Source organism: Natrix helvetica (genome assembly GCF_964273705.1).
Source record: "Natrix helvetica genome assembly, chromosome: 5".
NCBI classification, from domain to species: domain Eukaryota; kingdom Metazoa; phylum Chordata; class Lepidosauria; order Squamata; family Natricidae; genus Natrix; species Natrix helvetica.
This window is the reverse complement of record NC_138551.1, coordinates 20,815,783-20,837,891: the sequence shown is the minus strand read 5'-3', so window position 1 is coordinate 20,837,891 and position 22,109 is coordinate 20,815,783. Positions and strand designations below refer to the sequence as shown.

The following is a 22,109-nucleotide window of genomic DNA, read 5'->3' as shown; positions in this document are numbered from 1 at the left end:
CTAAAACAGATGTTCTATTTTTTTTTCTTTACAAAGGCCATGAAAATATTCATCTTTGTTGTGAGCTTTGTTGAACTTAGAAACTCACAGTCTAGGGAACGGGTCCCCAAACTTAGCAACTTTAAGACTTGTGGACTTCAACTCTTAGAATTCTCCAGCCAGTTGGCTGGAGAATTCTGGGAGTTGAAGTCCACAAGTCTTAAAGTTGCCAAGTTTGAAGACCTCTGGGCTAGAGCCTTGAAATGGATCTTTGAAAATGACTCCAGAGATCCTCCAAATAGTTGCTACTGAATGATGTTTAACATGAAAGAAAAGAATAAAAAACACATCAATTGTCATTAATATTATAATAATCATATGGGAATTAATTATGAAGAACTGCATTTGAATTATTTCAATTGTAATTCCACTTTTATGTGTCTTAAGCCTCCTGACATTTCTATTCTATTCTTTTGTGGCTCTTTCTCCTTTTAGGGAAGAGGTACTCACCACAAAATGCTGAGATAATTGCTGTCCTTAAAAAAAACTTATCTTGTTTGGAATAAATCCAGATTGTTGGCTAAACTGATGATGTAGTTTACACTATTTTTACTTTTTTAAAAAAAAATGTAACTAGGGTGAAGGATCATTTTTAAACATTTTACTGCAATTTATGTCCATATAGTCTTGCTGTAAGGATTTAGGCACTTTTAAAGAAAGTATTTGTGTGCCTCGGTACACATTTTACATAATTCAAAAGCTATCCCTCAGTCAACTCACGTTCTCAAGATGAATAGTCTAAGGATCAAGAATGGAAAAAGGAAGGTAAATACAATATACAGGGGACAATCTGTAAGGTCCAGGGAATTATGTTGCCATATTTTATTAATGGAAATAGCTTTATGCCGAGACAAAGTGAGCACTGAAATAATTATTGGACCTATTATACACAAATTAAGTGGAATCTTTACAGAACCCAATTTTAGCTTTCAGATTTCACTTGTATTACTCTCTAAAACTATTTGGCTAGAAATTGCTGTATCATAAAGCTAGACTTTAATTTTAATCCATCACAACGTGAATATATATTTAAGGATAAATTCACATGTATATGTTTCATCAGAGATAGAAACCTATGTTTCTGATCACTTACTATGACTTGAGAATTAAGGCCATATTAAGCATAATCTGGTGGCAATTTCAACACTGAATTCCTTTCCATAGTTGGGTATCAGACTACTAAGACATTAAGGCTTGGGACATCAACAGGTAGACATTCGTGTGTGAAATTAGCCCTAAAAAAATCAATTTGCCTATGTAAATCTGTATTTTTGCTTCACAGCTAATGTCTCACATCAGCAATATTCTTGGGACCTATTTTTCTCAATCCCACAATCCACAATTACTTCCAAGAGCTATATTTTCCTGATCTGAAACACCCATTCCTGCTGCTTATTCTTTCTTGGTTTCATTTTTTTTTTCATCCCACTCTTAAAGGCAGACTTAACAGATTTTCATTAAGAAATAAAACTGAAGCTTTTTGTATCCAAACAAGACGATATCTGGAATTTAGACTACTTTTACCTTGCTTAAATTATAATAATGTGACATTTGGAAAGAGCAAAGATCTCTATCAATGTTTTATTAAACACAAACATTCACAGAGGGGCCATATCTGATTATGCATAGTTGTCCATATGCTGTGGGAGTAAAAAGGACACAAAGGTCTCTTTTCGGATTACTTCCAGCCTGCGCAGCCTAAGCTAAATCAATGCTATGATTCATACTTTTATATTACAGGCCACTAGCTTGCTTGTTCTTGTGCCAAGGGCTGCATTTTCTTGATGCAAGCAACCAGTCCCCCAATTAAAACATCTCCCCCAGAACGGATACAAATGGAACAAGCTTGGGGGGGGGGGAGGAAAACCATGGGTATGAAAGCAAATGCTAGGTAACAACCTGTTCCCTCGTTATCGTTAAATAGGATAAAAGGTTGATAGTTGCTGAAAATCAATGGCACTTAAAAAAAAAATCCTTTTATTGTAGAAAACACTGAAAACCTGTCTTAACCCAGCAACAAAGGCCTGAAACAGCCCAACTAGAAAATCCCAGCCTCGTCCACGTGCAAGGTGCTTTGTATCATGACATACGGTGACCTTGAAGGTGGGAGAGAAAGAGAAAGGAAAAATAAGCAAGGGTGGACTGCCTCTTTTGGCCCCTCTAGCTATTTGTGTGTCATCTGGAAGGAGCGTCATTCTCCTTTTCAGGTGCAAAAGAAAATTGAAAAGGAAAAGCTGGGGAGGGGGGGAGGAAATCTCCCTTCCCTTGCCAAAAAAAAAAAAGGTTGAGGAAAAATTCTCTGTATCTGAAGAAAATCATATCTCAAGAGCAGAAGAAAGCACAGGGTGGCTGATACAACTTCCACCATTGCTGGTGCTGAAAGACAAATTACTTAGGAAGTCAAGATTAGTAATTCTTTGAAACAGATAACAAATATGTTTACACTCTAGTGCAGGGGTGTCAAACCTGCGGCCTGCGCGTCTGATGCATCACATGCTGGCCACACCCACGCCCAGTTTAGCAAAGGGGGGAAAAGTCGCGATACATCACGTGATGCCGCCGTGACGCCACGAGTTTGACACCCCTGCTCTAGTGGGTAGGTAGGCAGTAATGTGCCTACCACTGCTAAGGTATTCCTGGACACATTCTTTCCTAGTTGCCTTTTGGATGGATGGATGGATGGATGGATGGATAGATGGAAAGCAGGCAGGCAAAGTAAAGCACCAGCCATTTACTTATGCATACGTTGATTAAATGTGCAGATTAAATCCCAACAACTCTGCGAGGTTCACGAAGTAAAATACAGAAAAATAACAATAAAACAATATAAAAGTAAAAACAAAGGAACAAAATATGATATTGTATTTATTTATAGAATGGCTTTGAGCTCCACAAAGGTCCCAAAAGGATACCAGAGTAAAAGGTAAGCCAACCAGCTTCACTTTTCTCATTAACCCATTTTACATGGCAGAAATGATGCAATTTTCCCTCTCAGGACAAAGAAGCCATGTGGGTCTCCTCAAAATGGTGCTCTGTATCACTCTGAAGCCTCAAATGGCTTCAGGCCAATATCCAGAAGTGACTTGTTCAGCTGCAACTTGTACAAAAGTCACTGACTAGAAGAGCATCCTGCCCAAGGCTTAGAAAGCATAGAAACTGATTCTAGATATTGTATCTGCAAGCCCAAGCAAAACATCTTCAAGGGATAATTTGGAAGCATTGCTGACATGAAGAACCCTGTGATAAATTGGTATATTACACCAGTCTAGTGGAAAGCTTTCTGATAAATTGGTATATTGAGACTCACCATATCCAATACAGTAGCCAATTGTGAGCGTACTGGCCAATTACTTTAAAGATGTCAAATGGGACTCCATGCACATATTTACGCTTACTGTGTAAGGTAGGACACTCCTGTTTTCCATCATCCATCCAATTTTCTGCCTACCTTCTGCCTTGTATTAATATTTCTGCCTAGTATCAATTAATAATACTAATATTTAATAATGTTAAGTATTCTGCTGCAGTGCTGTGTAAAGTTCCCTTTCCTGGCCAGCCTTGAAAAAGATTGCTTTTCTAGCCTTGATGAAAACTGTATTTGTTAGCTTTCTAACTGAGCTTTGCATTGGCTGGGTGCACCTGCCAGCAGCAGCAGGGAAAGGTAAGTGGACTTGGGTGTGGTGGGACAGAGAGAAGGCCAGAGGGGAGGGAGAAGGCCAGGCTTTTCAGGAGTGGTGGTGGGGAGGCCAGCATACTACTGGCAGATTTCCATATCCTGTGGCTATCAAGACTACCAAGGTCTCCCCCACCCCTTGAGGCATGGGGAGTGCTAGGATTGTGGTCATTGAGTGAGACAGCCATGTGGGTGTCTTGCTTAATGGTCATGACAATGGACAATCAAAATTCCAGGCTCAATTGTGGTCATAAGTCAAGGAGTACTTGTATTTCAGCCAAGCTTCACTAACTTCACTTCAGGGAGAAGTCCAGCCATTGTTTATTTAACATCACATCTCCCTATATCAGAAATTCTTTTACACCGTCTCATGGTAATACCGTCTCACTTTTTTTCCTTTGGGAGGGCACCGCCACATCTGCTTATGTGGTGAGAAGAAAATCCAAACTGTGAGCCATGTATCGCCCTGTTGTGTCTTTTATACATACATGATTTGGGCTTTCTGTACTTCCCCATCTATAACATATCTAGGCAGGCTGGAGGATAACTATCTTGTAGCTGATCTGGGAAATAGACATCTCAGATAACATATCCAGATTCTGTCACTTGGCTATGATGGAAGGCAAACGACTGCTTCAAGTAAGATGAACTATGAAATGGCAAGCACATGTGATGTCGCACTTAATGAACTGAGGTAATTCACTGCATCCAAAACTGATGTTACAAGTCAGTACCATTGTGTGATGCTTCATTTAATGACTGTGCCGCTTAGCAGTAGAGTTGCTAGTTCCAACCGTGGTTGCTAAGTGTGGACTACTTCTATGTGTATTGGTACCCCATGCTGCTTTGTTCTTGAAATATCTATTACCTTGTAAGTTATTCTGGACTATGACTTAACACAGCCCATGCTGACTTACCACTCTGACATGAAACACGTACTGTAGAAGATCCCCTGATTTGTCTAACCAAGGTACAAAGTGATTATGTGTATCTTAGGGTTAAAATGTTGGAATCTTGATATTCACAGAGCTAGTGCTTTTTTTCTTGCAAACATTTCATTAATTGTGACATTTGCAAAAAGAAAATCAAGCTCAGTAAACATGAAAATCCCCAAAGAAAGCTTTTTTTTAATGAATATTTATGTTTTATTTCATTTTAAATGAAGACTGGCCATTTCTGACAGCTTTCTGCTGGATTCTTTTATACTTTGGACACACATCACAAAATGTGTCCTACATCGTAGTGCTGGAAAAGCAAGCAGCACTCCCCAAATCACACTGACGTTTTTCCATAACTGAAAATCGGAACATCTAGAAATCATATTTCACCACTGTCCTTTCACCCTATGTCAATCTAACAATTCCACTGTACAGTGATACCTCGGTACTCATTGTTAATTGGTTCCAGGAGGCACAATGATTACCACAAACAATGAGTACAAAGCAATTTTTTCCCATAAGGAATAATATGGTGAGTCACAAGGAAGCCCTGACAAATTCTAGCTTGTCAGATGAGTACCGGGACAAAATTTTCACATAAAAATGCATTGAGTATCAAATTCGATGAGTTTCAAGGCAGTTGAGTACCAAGGTGCAACCAAAGTACCACTGTAGTTAAATTCTTCAATTCTTATTGCTATACTTATAAAGTTGAATTTGTCCTGCTTAACCTGGTTAGAGTAAAAATGGATGTCGTCTACATGTTCTCTACTACAACTGCCCTATCACTTTGTCTGGAACTGGTATCCTAAATGGACTTTTTTGCCGATCCAAGGCCTGAAAAGATTGTGCTTTATGGATTTGTCTATAAGAGATGGGATATGGGATAAAGAGAACTTTGGTTGTAAAATAAGAGGGGGTACAGAGTTACAAAATTGGCTTAAACGGTACTTGTGATGAAGATTGGAAGTCACCTTACATATTTCTTTTTCTCTCTCTCTCTCTTCCGATTATATTTCTACTTTTCTTTCTCTCAAAGATGCTTGTTCAAGAGGCAACTAGACTTTCTGGTTGTTCTTTGAAGACATTTCACTTCTCATCCAAGAAGCTACTTCAACTCTGGAACGTCTTCAAAAAAAACTCCACAAAGTCCAGTTGCCTCTTAAAAAAGCACCTCTGGGACAACCCTCACCTGGATGACTGAGAATCTCCATAGGTCTTTAATTGTCTTTCCATTTTTTTCTTCTCCCTTGCACTTTTCATTATTTCTTTCTAGTCTTCTTTCTTTTGTATTAGATTTTACTATTGTAATCAAAACCCTAAATAAAAATTATTCGCAAGTATAAAAAAGGAATACTACTACATTTGGGGTGCATTGAGTCTGACTAACCCTACTCAGGCTGATTAGCATACATGCCAATAGACATACTGGTGTGAAATGCACTATGATGTGAAAAATGTTTAATTCAAGTCGTTTGTATAAAAATGGAGTCAGGTCAAGTTACTTAAAAATGACCAATGTAAAACTGGCAAATAGGTCTTGCAACACACTTCAGGATAGACGATGTCAAAATTCTAGTCAGACAGACAACCTTTACTTAAGATAGTCCCAATTGTCATTTTCTGTTGTCAAAGATTGTACTGCCAATTGACAGTTTCTGGCATCCTTCGTCCTACTGTCCATTTTCAATATTTCTCTACCCCCCCCCAAAAAAAAAATATTTTTCTCCTGTAATCACAGGCTTCCGCCAAACCATCTCAGGCTGTCCTTGTTATACATGTGTTCCGCAATTTGGAAATCTGGTTCACTTCTAATTCATATGCCTGGAACAGAGGAATAGGGATCGGGGACATGGATGAAGCTGGAATCTGGTTCAAGAATTTGCCAGAAGCTTCTATTCTTCTCCAACATTTCCTCTAATCCACAAGCGGCTTGTGGCCTGCCTACATCCAAAGATGGAGGACAGAGCAGCAGAAAATGAAGAAATACTTCAGATCCTGCAACTGAAAGGACTTTTCTTAATTTGTATTATTCCTCTCCCCTCCTCAGATGTGGGGGAGTTTCATTTTTAGGCAATTCTTCAACTATCTCAACAGGGAAGCAAGAACAGATTCCAATATTAGCCTTGGCTGTAAATCAGATCCTTATTACGGCCAATGTTCTGATGTTTATTAAATAAGTGCTAGAATAAAGTAAGTGTCCTTTATCATAGTTGGAGGGTGCCACTGCCATAATGATCGCAATTCCTTGTCAGAAGGAATTCCAATTTTCATATCCTGGCTGAGGATATCTTAGGAAACTACTTAGGAAATCACTATCCAAGGCTTTTTTTTAAAGCTGTGTTTTAATGTGATATCTAGATTAAATCATTTGTCCTGCTCAGCTTCTCTTCTCCTGCCCTTTGAAATGATAACAGCGACCTTTTTAATAGGATTGTTACATGGGCTACTGCTGCAGTAATGTTCAGAGCACTGTATCAATGCTAATAAACCATGATGATGATTAAATACGATTGCGTTGCCTTAACACAGTCATTTCATATTACCTCTTTTTGCTCTTTAGCGGCATCTGTGCCCTGTGTTTTGGAATCACTCAGAGGAGAAGGCACAGGTGTCGCAGGCAAACCATGTGGCGACTCAAATTTTTCAGGTTTCTGGAAACTGGGCATCTTTTTTAAGGTGTCCTTCAACTGCCTGTATTCTTCCACCTGAGACTAGAAATCAAATGTAACCATTAGATTTCACTGACAGAGAAGCTGGTCTCAGTAATAAACGCAGGGAAGCAAGAGGCTCCGAGCCGATGCAGGCATTTTAACTAAACATGCACATTTGATCAAAAATGTCCATGTGATACATCTTTCTATGCGGCAGAGTGCATCAGTTTAACACATTGCAGCAGACATGCAAAGTCTAGCAGAAAATCCCCATAGCTCAGAAAGGGGATTAGTTTTTCATGCCACGCAGAAGAAGAAACTGTCAGTAGTGAATTATTACACCTTCCTTCAATCTTTGGGAAGGGAAAAAAGCCCACCCACAAATAGAAAGCATCATGGAATAAAATAGAAAGGAGGGAGAGAGGGAAGGAGGGAGGGAGGGAGGGAAGGAAGGAAGGAAGGAAGGAGGAAGAGAAGGAAAGAAGGGAGGGAGGAGGGAGGGAAGGGAGAGAGGGAGGGAGGGAGGGAGGGAGGGAGGGAGGGAGGAAGGAAGGAAGGAAGGAAGGAAGGAAGGAAGGAAGGAAGGAAGGAAGGAAGGAAGGAAGGATTGTCTTGTTCAGTTTCCCATAAGGATAGGCTTCCCTTTTTTAAAACAAAAGTGTTTGTTTAAGAATGGATCAACCCCAGGATGTCTTGGGAACTCTTGGAAAGAATCTGCAGAATAAGAGATTGGGAAATATTACTCTGCTAAATTCAGCTTGCTGCAGTCTATAGTGTTTAAAAAGAGTGACTCTTGATAAAATATGTAGAGAGAGAAAGAGAGAGGTGACCGAATAGCTCCCTGAAACAAACTAATGATCATTCTCCAGCACAATTACTAGGTCACAAGAGCAAGGCCTGGTGATGGAGCCACATCAATAGACACCATCTAGTTCAAAACTCCCTGTAAATCCATGTGACGAAGGCTGCATGTGGAGTTGATTTTAATAGCCTCACAGAAAGGAAGACATGACTGAGTGAATGGAATAGAGTGATTATTGGCTTTCTGCAATATGTCTGTGCTATACCCGTGGCTAAGAGACGTGATGGCGCAGTGTTTAGAATGTAATATTGCTGGCTAACTTTGCTCACTGCCAAGAGTTCAATTCTCACTGGCTCCACCTTTCACTGTAAAACATCCAGTGAAATTATCACTGTAAGAGAGCATGGGAAGGAATTATAAAACTACATCGACAAAAATAAAACAATTTTCGCTAACTTAATTGCCAAGTAGATAGAGACTAAGTTTAAAGACTTTTTAAAAACAAAACAACAACAACTGCATCTGATAGAAAGAAAACCCTACACCATTTTAGACAAATGGTTGTCCAATTTGTTCTTAAAAATGTCCAGTGTTAGAACAACCACAGCTTCTGGAGGCAACGTGTTCCATTGATGAATTGTTCTGTCATGAAATTTCTTCTTAGTTCTTTCTAGGTTAGTTCTCTCCTTGATTAATCCACTGCTTCTTGTCCAGCCTTCGGGTACTTTTGAAAATAAGTTAACCCCGTCTTCTTTGTGGTACCCCTCAAATACTGGAACACTGCAAGTGCCCCTAGTTCTTATTTTCATTAAACTAGATCTACACAATTCCTGCAGCTGTTCTTCCTAGGTTTTAGCCTCCAGTCCCCTAATCATCTTTGTTGCTCTTCTCTGCACTCTTTCTAGAGTCTCAGCTTCCTTTTATATCATGGCGACCAAAACTAGATGTTGAGGAAGCAACTGCAATAGAGTTCCTAAACCAGAGAGCCATGATGCTTCTCCATATACTCCACCACACCAGCATGTTTCCCTCTCCTCCTCCTCCTCCTGATATGAAAAGCACTCATCTCCAGTCAGCAGCCGATAGGAAATTAAACCTTAAGGGCTTTTGAAAGGGTTCTGCTGATGTCAGTGATGACAGTTTTTAGCTTAATGCCAAATAGAAGACATTTAATCCAAACGCAGGAAAAGTACCAGGACCAGCCTTTGCTGATAAAAGCAGAGGCAATGGAATTGGCATCAACTGGGAAGCCAAGGAGATATGCTGTGTTCAAGGGACACTTCTGAGCCCTGAGACTTGTTTCAGAGTAAAAAGATACGCAGACCTGCCGTGTCTGTTCTCCCTCCAGGGAGGAAAAAAAGATGTTATACCTAAGAGATAATATGGACAAAGCAAAGCAAAACAGATAAGGATTTTCTTTCCTGTGGCTTTCTGTTTATATTTTTTCCCCTTTTTTGAAATTCAAATCATATAGACACACGAAACAAACTACAATCCGTTTATCAACATAGCTTTCACTATGGTTACAATGGGTTGAGGAAGATACAATGGGAGATGGGAGGCCACAAGAACAGGCGAGGACATTGTTTGGCTCCCCAGCCTGATCCAAGGACTTATTAAAGCTCCCTTGGCTTTAGTTTTTGCTCATATTTAATAATTTGGGGCAGTAGATTAGGTATGCTGCTCCTTTTATTTTTACTTCCCTTCAACAACATTTATTTATTTGTTAAGCCTATTGTAAAAGCCCATCTTGCCTCAAGGTAACAGCATAGTTACTCTTAGATGAGAAATATTCATTATATTCAGGTGTAAATTACCTAGCTACACCTCTGGCAGAAATGAGACAGAATCTAACTCTCAGAGGAGATTGAATAGAGAATGACCTTGAAGGACAGAGGAAGAATCACTACCCAAGCACCAGTTGGATACAGGGAGGGCTGAATCTATTCCAAGAAACTAATATCAGGAAACATCCAGGGGTGGGCTTTAAAAATTTCAGCAAGGGGTTCCCTGCTCGGTTACTAGGTGGGCGTGGCCATGTTGGGTGTGGCCTACTCGGCCTCCTGCACCACGGTGACAGGGGACATTTTCACCCTCCTCAGGCTCCAGAGGCTTTCCTTGAGCCTCTGGGAGGACAAAAACTACCTCGTCCTGGGCTCCAGAGGCCCTGTGGATTCCGGAAATGAGTCCGTTTCTGGCCTTCCAGAACTTCTGGGAGGTCCGTTTCCCCCCCCCCCCATGAGCCTCTGTGCAAGCCCTGCATTTACCTCGCATCCAAAACAGGCCGTGTGGAGACTCCTGGGAGGGGAGGGGCCAACCAGGGTTGGGATTCGGAGGTTCTTCAAACCGGCCATAACATTAGCTATCGGTTCTCCCAAACCTGGGCGAACCCATAGCAGCCCCCCCCCCCCCCGTGGGAACATCTCAACACCACCCCCACCCCCACGGATTCACATGAAAAATAAAATGAGACGGTTGGGAGAATGTATTCAGTCTTACAAAAATGATTTCTAAAGTCTCTATAGCAGGGGTATCCAAACTTGGGAACTTTAAGACTTGTGGACTTCAACTCCCAGAATTCCCCAGCCAGCCATGCTGGCTGGGGAATTCTGGGAGTTGAAGTCCACAAGTCTTAAAGTTCCCAAGTTTGGACACCCGTGCTCTATAGTCTCAAGATCATACAGCTGTAGTGATTCACTTAACAACTATGGCAAGAAAGGTTGTAAAATGGGGCAAAAGTCACTTAACAACTGCCTCACTTAGCAACAGAAATGGTGGACTCAATTGTGGCCGCAGGTCGAAGACTACCTGAATATTACTAGAGCTGTAATAATAATTTTAAAAAATAGTTACTGATTTCTTAGCTCCGCAATTCTGGCATAGCGGGAAATCCTTCTAGGCATGCAGATCTTGTTCCAGAGGGCAGCTGGTTATTAATGAGAGAACCCAGGTTTGCATGCATAAAAGTTACGGACAGCAGGAAAAAAAGAAGCAAGAAATATTAGAAGATTTAAGGGGGGGGAAGCAAAAAGAAAACCACCACTGCTAACGCAATGCCGATCTGGTGGCTGACCTGCGCAGCTTTTAGTGCGCTCTTGTGTTCTTCCAGTGTCATTACAAGCTGGTTGTGTTGGGAGATTAAATTCTTATGCTGAAACTACACAAAAGAAAATGCCACATTAAATGCGAACCCAAGTGTTTCTTCAAAGCTTAAAAGATATTTCTTATGGAGGCTGTCAAGCATTGACTTCCCACTTGCTTTTTAACCTTGCTTTTATTAAAAATACAGCAAAGCCTCGGTTTAACAGGTAAATTAAAAGGAGTGGCTCTTTCTTGCTTCTCACTATTAAATCAAAAGAGTATGTTATCTCCAGCACCATTGTTATGCGTGACATAGATTATGCCATTTATGACAAATGATGTAATTATACACAGAGTTTTCATTCATGCCATTTAAGTTCATTAATATGGGGTTACACTGTACAGAATATGCATTTTATCAAACTTTAATAAATGAGGGGTGGATTTATGCAGTCACAACTAGAAAACATAGATTGAAAACAGACATAAACCATGAATGACAAACTTAATGTACAAGTTTGCTGCTTGAATATAGTCAAGTGTGGGCGATTTAATACACCATCATTTAAAAAAATGACTTAGCAAGAAAAAATGCTAAAATATGATTTTTCTGTTTTTAATTAGCCTTATACATCAGAACCCAAATAGCCTCTAAAGTTAAATAGATTATCTTTCCCAATTAAAATGAATCCCACAGAGGAAAGCTTAGTTTTATACTGTCCACACACATACACACATATTCTATTCTATTCTATTCTATTCTATTCTATTCTATTCTATTCTATTCTATTCATTTTTCTATTATATCCTGTCCTATCCAACATACCAGCTAGTTTGTTCTCAGAACGAATGGTTTTGTGCATGAATTTCTACAGAAAATTATTATTCCTCATTTACCATCAATAAAAATTATTTCCTCATACATTTCAGGATAAAAATGGACAAAATGAACAAATAAGGAAGTTTCTTTCCACCATCTAATGCATTGGGCATTTCTATGAACTTCATCTGCTAAAAAAACCTATTAGGTGTAATTATTGTATTGATTTCAATACACCACAACATTTATATGTTTTATTTATCCATTCATTTATAAATTGAACACATACAAATGTTCTCTGCCTTTTTACTCTAGCCTTAAACTGATCCTGCAGCTCATAATTCTTAGAGAATTACAAGCTAAGATAATTAATCTGTGAACTATCTATAATCTATTTGGCAACAAGAATGGCTTATGGAAGATTGCAGACTTGGAATGTTAATGGAGTAAATGGGAAGAGGGTGAATGAGTAACTGAAAGGAATAAATGAAAGAAAGAAAAATAGGTATGTTGTATGCCTGAGAATCTAAGCGGATTGTAAGAGATATGAATGAAGGTAGTTTGATCTTGCGCAATGCTGTTGATGAATACATGCATGAGCATGAAGGTGTGAGTTCAATTAGGAATAAAAGAATTAAACTGAATGCCAAAAACTACGAACTAGTATTACGCGGACTGTTTTAAGGGTACATGAAAATAGAAATTTATTGGCAAGTGCTGCATGTTACGCTCCAGTGAACTGTGATAATGAAAAAATGAGGAATGAATTCAGAGAAAAACTGTGCAACATTCTGAGTGAATGCTGGGGAGAAGCGGGATGTGTGTGAATTATACAGGTGGTGTGAATGCAAGGATGGGAATGAGCCAAGCAAGTAGAGAAAAACTTTCAGATTCCAACCTTCAGAGACTCAAGACTGAGCAAGTATCGTGAATGTTTAGCACGATCAGCTTAGGAGAAGATTCTCATACTCCCTGACTGGTGTCTCCCCACACCTCCTCACATGCTCCCTGACCTGTGTGGTACCTTTAGCACCCTCCCCAACACATGCAGGGCCTCTTCTGTGCCCCCTGACATCTTTGTGCACCCACTCCAACCCTACCGTCCCCAACCTATGCAGTGCCTCTGTGAATCCCTTAAAACCCCAGGCAGCCTTCCAACCCGCACTTCCCTTTGCATCTTTGTGCATCCTACCTGACCTCCACTGAGTCTCTCTCACCCCTTCCTGCCCTTGTGCAGCCTCCCAGACCTTCCCTCACACCCTCATGTATCTTCCCCATGCCAAACCTCATGTGCATCTTCACTCCGCCTTCCACATTGCAGCAGCCACTTTACCTGCCTGAAGATTTGGGACTTGCAACTTCACCTCAGCTTCCCCACTCTTCTGACCCAGCTCCCCAAACACGACCAATCCTCTGAAGTTAACTCAAAAGATTTCTTTATTAGGAGCGCCAGCAGCCCCTGGCAAAAAGTCTCTCTCTCACAGCAGGCTAACAAGTCCATCCATCCAGAAGATAAATAGTTGTCTGCCACATCTATTCACCTCTGCCCCCTGCCTTTTATCCCCAGAGCTAGGGTGGGGCTTTGCTAGCAGCGATGGCTCTTCCTTTCCCAAGATCGGCCCATAGATTTCCACTGCTCTCCTCTCCTCTGCCTTCTGCACATCCGCATGTCAGGCACGGGACCTAGATGTCCCTCCTTTTCCTCATCAGCCACCTCCAGACCTGGGGACTGTTGGCTCTCCATCTGGGGGCTAATGGACCACCCAGGCTCCATCTCTGTCTCTATCTCTAACAGTTCCCTTTTCTCCCAGGAGCTCTCAGGTTGCCTTGATGCTGACCCTGACTCCCACGCCACCTCGAGGGGCCGGTGGCCAACAGGTCACAACACCCACTGACTTTGCTTGTGGGAAGCCAGGCTGGAAGTTGCCTGGCCTAATAACCATGGCATTCCGTTACCAACGGCAATCAGGACTGCAGGGATTGCTGCTGCTAAGTGATGTAGCCATGCTTTAGTACTGCAATCCCTAGCAAAGGAAATTCTCCTCCCAATTGCTGTCATAAGTTGAGGACTACTTGTGTGAAAAATCTTGAGGTTGCTCAGTCATAAGAGAAAAAAATATATGAATGTGGCTGGAGCAGAAAACATACAGGAAGGAAGAATGAATGGGTTGAGAAGAAACCCAAGAAATTGGAGCTGAAGAAATGGATGATAAACACAGTATGAAATACCATACAGATATAGTAGAAGCAAAGAGGATTTGAAAGGATAGAAGTATCTGTAATGAACAACATTAGTATAAAGTAGAACTAAGTAGATCTCCCCTTATTTTATTATCTCATCTCTTTAATGTCTTCAGCTTATTATTTTCTTACTGCAGTGCTGCACGCTGCTTTACCCTGCCAACTTCAAAAAGGGAAAAGTGTGATGGGTATGTGTGTAGCAAACCCTATGGAAGTCAGAATTTAATTCACATTTCTACTATCCGTATATGGAAGACAAAAATGTGACTTAAAGGATACTGTGATTTCTTAACATGTAAAAACCAGGGCTTATATTGGTTTATTTAATAATTTACTGATTTTTTTTTAAAAAAATCAAAAATGCAACGGTTTATATGCAAGAAGCATGTTTACTTCTCCTTTTAATCATTAAGAGAGCAGGAAGTAGAGTGATGATATGTTAAATTGTGCATGGGTGATCTGTGTGAACAATTCCAAAATGCTACAATGTGTACTTAAAAAAATATCTACCATATTCCCTTGTCACAAAGATGAAACATTTTTTCCATTGTGTTACATTGCAACATTTGTATTCCTCTTTGCAAAGAAAGAGGTATTTCTCTCTTTCTCACCCACTCATGTCTTTTTAGGAGATAAAGATCTTACCTTCACATCTTGCAGCTGAGTATGTATATCCTGGTGGGATCTCCTCAATTGTCTGTTTTCTTCTTGCAGATTGTACATGGATTCTGTTTAAAATTCAGTGTAAAGAAGTGTTCAAACAGACATATCTTCGTAGGAGGAATTCTAATTGATTTATGTTTTCAAATATTAACTAAATGCTAATCTGAATAGACCTGTCTTGCCCAAATATATGCCTCCCACTGCTGTATCAAACTACAAAAACCCATAATTCATTTCTAAAGGTAAAGGTTCCCCTCGCACACAGGTGCTAGTCGTTCCCGACTCTAGGGGGAGATGCTGATGTCCGTTTCAAAGCCGAAGAGCCAGCACTGTCTAAAGACGTCTCCGTAGTCATGTGGCTGGCATGACTAAACGCCAAAGGCGCATGGAACGCTGTTACCTTCCCACCAAAGGTGGTTTCTATTTTTCTACTTTCATTTTTACATGCTTTCGAACTGCTAGGTTGGCAGAAGCTGGGACAAGTAACGGGAGCTCACTCTATTACGTGGCACTAGGGATTCGAACCGCCGAACTGCCAACCTTCTGATCGAGAAGCTCAGCGTCTTAGCCACTGAGCCACTGTGTCCCCTATTCATCCCTACCAACTTCATTCATTCATTCATTCATTCCTACCAACTAGCAAATGAGAGCTGGCTCTACAGGATGGCCTATGTTCCCCAATTGCAAAATTACTTAAACAGCATCCCTCTATACCTTTTAACTTGGACATTGCCTGCTCCTTTTCTTGCTGTAACTGCACATATTTCTGCTTGTGGTCATCAACTGCTCGGTTGAAATCATCTCCCTGTCGCTTGTGCTCGTCTTCCAGGTCTGAGTGCTGCTTCTTTAGTTCTTCATGCTGGCTCTGCATAGCACAAAACCAAAACAAGAAAAGAGCACAAGGATTTCTTGATCTATGCAGCTGCCCAATTTTGTTTTTGATTTTTCAATGCCGCATCACTCCAATGATCATTGCAGGGGTGTGTCTGTGTGTGTGTCTGTGTGTTTGTGTCTCTTTGTGTGTGTGTGTGTGTGTGTGTGTGTGTGTGTGTAGTGTTGATGGAGATGCTCCCAGTATACCATTTCTGGCCTACGTCTTTATTTTGATTTTTCTTTTTCTGTTCAATCACGTCCGATTCTCAGAGAATATCTGCAGAAGTCTCTGCAGGGTTTTTTGGGGTGGTTTTTTTTTTTCCAGAAATGATTTGCTATTGCTTCTTTTCCTAGGGCTGAGAGAAAGCGACTGGCCCAAGGTCATGCAGTTGGTCTTGTGCCTCAGGTGGAACTAGAATTCATGGTCTCTCCAACTGTAACCTGATGCCTTCATAGCACAAAACTAGCTGTCCTTATTTTGATACTTTCTGACATTTTTTTTAGAATATAACCTCCTCCCACTGAAAGGATAAGAAAAAAAATAGTTTGGGGGGGGGGAGTTTCAACCGATTTTAAGGCATGGTTTAGTCCTACCCTGTTACACATGCTCTTCCCTCAATCCTTTCTTTTTCCTGCAATGTATATATCAGCAACAATAAAATGTCCTAAAAGTAGGACAAGAAGAAAAGGGAAAATGGAACCCTTTCAGATTAAGATTAAATGACAGTTTAACAGTTGGAAGGGACCTTGTAGATCATCTAGTCCAACCCCCTGCCCAAGCAGGAGACCCTACATCTGCCTCTATCTAGGATCAAACTCACAACCTCCTGATTGTAAGGCGAGAGCTCCACCTCTTTCAGCAAATCACTCAGAATATCTCTGAGCCTTAAAATCCGTTCTTGAAATCAGAAGGTCCCTTGGGTTCAAGCTCAAACCATAAACCTTTACACCCAATTGCTTTCTGTACTCACACATCAATCATATGAAATGTTTGTGGGGGTTTCATATGTGAAGAATATATTTAATTTTCTTCGAAGTACAAAGAAATCTGAGGTGATGATTGGATGGAAAACATTTTGTGCCATCAGGAAGCCTGCCTTCTCATAAAATCTAGAAGCATTGCATTGAAGTCGAAAAATAATTTTTTTTAACTGGGGGATTTTGACAAATGCTTAAAAAGACTAGAAGCCTAATTTCATCATCACGCACCCATCATCTCTTATTTAAAGACTGGATAAAAACAGAGGTGGGCTTATTTTATGTAGCTGAATAAGGGAATAGACCAGCGATGGCGAACCTTTTTTGGCTCACGTGCCATAAGTGGGGGGTGCGCAGGGGGTCGTGTGCGGGTATGCCGCACCCATAATGCAATGCGTGCCCCCCCAGTACACATGCGCACACTACAGGCGCGACCCCCCCCATTTTTTGCATGCTTTTTTCGCCGTCCCCCAGGCTCCAGAAGCTTTATAGGAGCCTGGGGAGGGCAAAAACAGCCTCCCCTGCTCCCCCGGAAGCCCTCCGGAGGCGTCAGGGACCTTCTGACAGGGCAGCGCCTCGCGTGCCCTGACAAATGGCTCCGCATGCCACCTGTGGCACACGTGCCATAGGTTCGCCATCACTGGAATAGATGGTAGTTCCATGGTGGAATGATATTCTGAGAGATTTCAAGTTTTTCAGATCTTCTGCAGTTTTCAAGTTAAATCTAACATTTAATGGCATGGATATTCTAATATTAAGCAGACAAAGATTCTCCAAATGTAGCATGGGCACCCTTGTTGAACCCATAGGGTAGCCACATGGTTCAGGAAAAGTTTTCAGGGTCAGCAGAAATGCCCACATTGATTGTAAAACACCTTTGCCAAATTTACCAAGGCTGTTTTTACAGCTTCTACATAAAATTTCCTTTTGTTTGCCAAGAAACTAACTGCATGTGAAGGATGGTGGCTGTAAAGGCTATAAATTGCCTACCGTTGGGAAAACAATGACGACGCAAGTACCTACCTTCAGCATTTGATGTTGTACGTTCAGTGCACTATATCTGCTATTGGAATCTTGCTGCAAAACAAATAAACAAACAAACAAGAAGAAACACGTAGTTAGATAAGACCTCAACTGCTTTTGGCATAGCAATAGCCCTTCTCTGAATGCTAAGGGAATTGCAAACTTGTTTTTGAATTTTCCCAAGAAAATTCAAGAGGTGCACAGGGAACAAATTTTAAGATGCATACTTTCTTGTCTCAGTGCTGTGTTGAAATGTTGAATTCAATTGCTAGAGGTCTCCAACTTGGGAAGGTTCAGGGATGTAGAAATCCAGCATTTCAGGACAACACTGAAACAAATCTGGATTGCAGACTGACTGAAGATGCTGGTGCTGAAATCCAATAATTAAAAAAAAAAAAAACACCACACCAGCGAAGGCTTATTATAAAGCTTGCCCATATGCTTGCCTGCCATATTTCTCTGTTCCCTCATATGAAAGCCATGAATTATCCAGGGATCCTACTCACAACTGATTAACATGCTTCAGGGTAACAAGAATATGGGTCATATTGGTGGAATGGCACAAGTACAAAAAACAAACAAACCCAAATCCTGCTTAGAATTGTTACAAAAGGACAAGCAATTTCCTTGCATTTGCTACTGTTGGCATCTCTTTGAGAACTGTATCGACATAATTAGTATCAATTCTATTCCAAAGTATCCCCAACATGGAATTTATTTATTTATTTGTCCATTACCAGATCATTTTCTTGGGAAATCATTAGCATCTCAGATCTCATGGCATACAATTAAAAACTTCCCCATCGCAGGATTTATGCTTATTTTGAAAATTATTTTAGCAATAGCACTTAGATTATTATATTGCCCCTAGTGTTTTACAGCACCTCTGAGAGACTAACAGCATCAGCATATTGCCCTCAACAATCTGGGTCCTCATTTTACTGACCTTGGCAGGATGGAAGACTGAGTTAACCTTAAGCTGGTAAGAGTCAAACTGCAGGCAGTGGACAGAGTTAGCCTGCAATTCTGCATTCTAGCCACTGTGCCACCAGGGCTCCTAAATTTTCCATTTTAATAACATTTTTTTTTCTATTTCGATACTTTTGGTATCACCTTGAACGACATTGTTCCTCCAGTTCAAGCATTCTTAGTGAGGCATCAATGTCTCAGAGGAAACTTCATTTGTCATCTGCCAAGCTCCACACCCCGCCTTCTACATTTTTTAAAAGGTAAAGCTGTCATGCTGTACAAAATCAAAATACAAGCTTCCAGCATAATCCTTATTGCTAAAAATATATTCGGGCTCCCAATGGGTCCTACATGCTTTTTCAGAAAATAAAAATGTTGGTCAGCAGCTATTTTGCAAAACCACCAGAAACATTTTCAGAATTCCAAATTACAGTCGATTTGGTGACCCACTCTAGATCATTTATGATATCTAAAAGCATCAATCCCAGTACTACAGCCCTGGAGAACACCATGGCTTAAAATTCTTCCTTTTCAGGAAGTGACGATATATTTCAAGTTATTCAGAATTCAGACAATTAGATCTTATTCATTATACTTGGAATTTTCAAAGGGTAGAGGCTTTGATAAAATCCTTACGTGAAGAAAAACTTATCAATTACTTCTGCTGACTTACCCTTCCTTTATTTAATGTTTCTTGTGCTTCTAATTTATAAACAAGATAATCTAAAATACAAAAATAAAAAGGGGAGAAATGAATGATCTTCAGGAACATATACATAAATAAAACCCCAGAACCACCGCTATTCTCTCTGGAGGCAACTCCAGCCCAAACTTCCTTCCACTGGCAAGATTTCACACAGTAATTCAGCCTTACACAATTTCTCTGCATTCAATTACCATATACCCTTTAGCAGTACCTGAGAACTGATAAATATGGAAACTGGCTCTGCCTGTGGCTCAGTGTCCCCCACCCCCCAAATTATGGCACTTGGCGCCAGTTAAAATCAATAGCACTTCAGTCATGATTAAAATAGATAAGAACTAGGTTTAAATGCAACTCATGCAAATTCATGAGATTTGAAGTGAGTGCATCAGATATCCAGGTACAGAGAGTGTTGTGTTGTAAATGCAGCACTGTAGTTCATTCACACAAATATGTATCTAGTTATCCTTGTGTGCAAAGAAACTAGTTTTCAGTCTATGAAAATTCTCAGTCATCCAGGTCATGGTTGTCCCAAAGGTGCTTTTTTCAGGAGGCAACTGGACTTTCTGGCTTTTCATCCAAGAAACTTCTTCAGCTCTTTTCAGTTTAGCTTTACTGAGAGATAAAATTCCTTGGTTTCAAGGAAAAGGAAAAAGACACAAATGACTAACTCATCCCTATGCCAGGCCTATAGTTCAGTCTGCACCTGACTTTTCAATATGTATCCAGTCTTCAGACATTAGAATGTTCAATGTTAATTGGATTACTACCATGCCTATTGTCATTTTTGGCAGAATAGAATGACCAGAAATTCAGCCAGACTGAGTGGTTGGCTCGAACCTGCTGAATGAAATACGTCTCTGTTGGCAGAGAAATTGTTGCAGAGTTTTATCCACTAGATGGTGGTAAGACACCATAAAACAATCAGCTCTTATCTGCATAGCTGTGGAAATCTCACTTAACCACCAACAACAACAGCATTCAAAAGCCTGTCATTTTTTGAAAAAACACAATTTCAATCCACACCACCCTAAATTGCCTATCTGAATTCTTACACTACAAAACATCATTGCTCAGCTGATAAAATCTTTTAAAATTTATCTGAAATGTTTTACCTTCTTTTGCTTTCTTATGTTCAAGCCTTTCTTTTTGTAAAGATTTTTCTAGTCTTGATCGATGTTCATACACCACTGAAAAAGAGAGAAAAATTGCAGGGAAATTAAGTAGCTGTTCAACTAAAAAAAGAAATATATATTTTAGGGATGGTAAGAATGAAGATTCCCAGCAAGTAGCAAGCACTTGACCAACGTTCTCAAGGATCAGAAGGTAATTCAGATACCCCAACCACCCTACACCCCCCTGTGGTTGTTGACAATTGAGCTTGACTCAAAGGCATTTTTACCTTTAAGAGCAATGAATATAAACTGTCAAGAGAAAAATACTTCAAATGTTTTGAAAATGGGTGTGTGAGAGAACATGGAGTTATCAATAAAAATGCATGCACCAAGCAAAATATTCTACACATTCAAGTTGATACTTGAACAGACGAGGGTGGATTGTACCCACTAAGTTAAATTGCTTCAGCTTGACATTCAAATTTACAGATAGTGAATATATAATGAAATTCTCCAGCATTTGTACCAATGCTGCACCAATTGTATTTGCTTGTTTGGTGTATGGAGAACACTTCAAATGTGAAATGAAACACACTCTCCAAGCAACTGAGTTGGACTTCAATCATTTCAAATTCCAATGTTTTCAGATCCCTGTTCCTCGGGTATATATGTGTGTGCACACATGCACATACAGAAGAAATCTCTCACCATACTGGAAAAGAACAAAGATTATCCTTCGTATCCAAGAGTCTATTGTGGCCGGCCAGTGGCCAGTGGAGTTGGCAGCAGATTCAGACAGTGAGGAGGTTGGGGAGGAACCTGGGCCAGTCCTGGAGTCTGGGGAAGGCTCTGATGAGGGCTCTGTGTCGGAGGCAGAGATGAGGCCAGGGCCATCTGACTGTTATCAGCTGCCTTTGGAGTCAGACATCAGTGAGGCAGACGAACAGCTGGAGCCTGTTCCCAGTATGTTGCCAAAGGAAGGGAACAGCTAAGGAACAAGGGACGACTTGGGAGTAAGGCCACAGGTGGATGGTGAATGGCTACTCCCATAGGGAATAAAAGAGGAACGAAAGGGGAGGAGTGTTTGCAGGAGACAATTAGTTCATTCCTGCATTCTTGCCAAGTATTGTGGAGTCTGAAAGATATTGGCCTGGCCACTCTCCAAGCCTGATAAAGGTCGGTAATCGGGAACTATCTTGAAAGACTGTGGGAGAAGAAAGACTTTGCTGGAGAGGAATTCACTCTATATTAAATAAAAGGAGTTTAGCGGGACGAGGACTTGGCTTCGTGCTGCTGGGGGTCAGAACAGTGTTTGAGCTCACAGCCTTGGTTCAAAAGCTCTTTTCAGAAAAGTTTGACAAGTACCAAAGGGGTGAGGGTGGGGAGCTAGGAAAGCTGGGAGTGTGTGCGAAGCAATAACCTTTGTTTTACCCATTTCTCAGATCTCTCAACTTCCAGATTTCCCTGTAAAGAACATAATGAAAAAAGGCACTTACAGTTAGGTTTAGAATTGCTAAGTGCATCTTGAAACCCTGGC

General features: G+C 40.6%; 1 protein-coding gene across 4 annotated transcripts in view; it reads right to left on the bottom strand.

Moving 5' to 3' along the window:
* GOLIM4 (golgi integral membrane protein 4) overlaps positions 1–22,109 on the bottom strand; it is a 71,403-nt gene that overhangs the window by 28,286 nt on the left and 21,008 nt on the right. For 2 of the 4 annotated variants that reach the window (XM_081954323.1, XM_081954322.1), the window contains exons 2-8: positions 20,573–20,647; positions 19,428–19,477; positions 17,786–17,839; positions 15,626–15,776; positions 14,894–14,976; positions 11,180–11,263; positions 7,197–7,364 (exon numbers count right to left, since the gene is read on the bottom strand). In XM_081954323.1, coding sequence (XP_081810449.1) covers positions 7,197–7,364; positions 11,180–11,263; positions 14,894–14,976; positions 15,626–15,776; positions 17,786–17,839; positions 19,428–19,477; positions 20,573–20,647 — 665 coding nt within the window. The remainder of the gene's footprint in view (positions 1–7,196; positions 7,365–11,179; positions 11,264–14,893; positions 14,977–15,625; positions 15,777–17,785; positions 17,840–19,427; positions 19,478–20,572; positions 20,648–22,109) is intronic. The other 2 variants (XM_081954324.1, XM_081954325.1) reach the window with 2 other exon arrangements.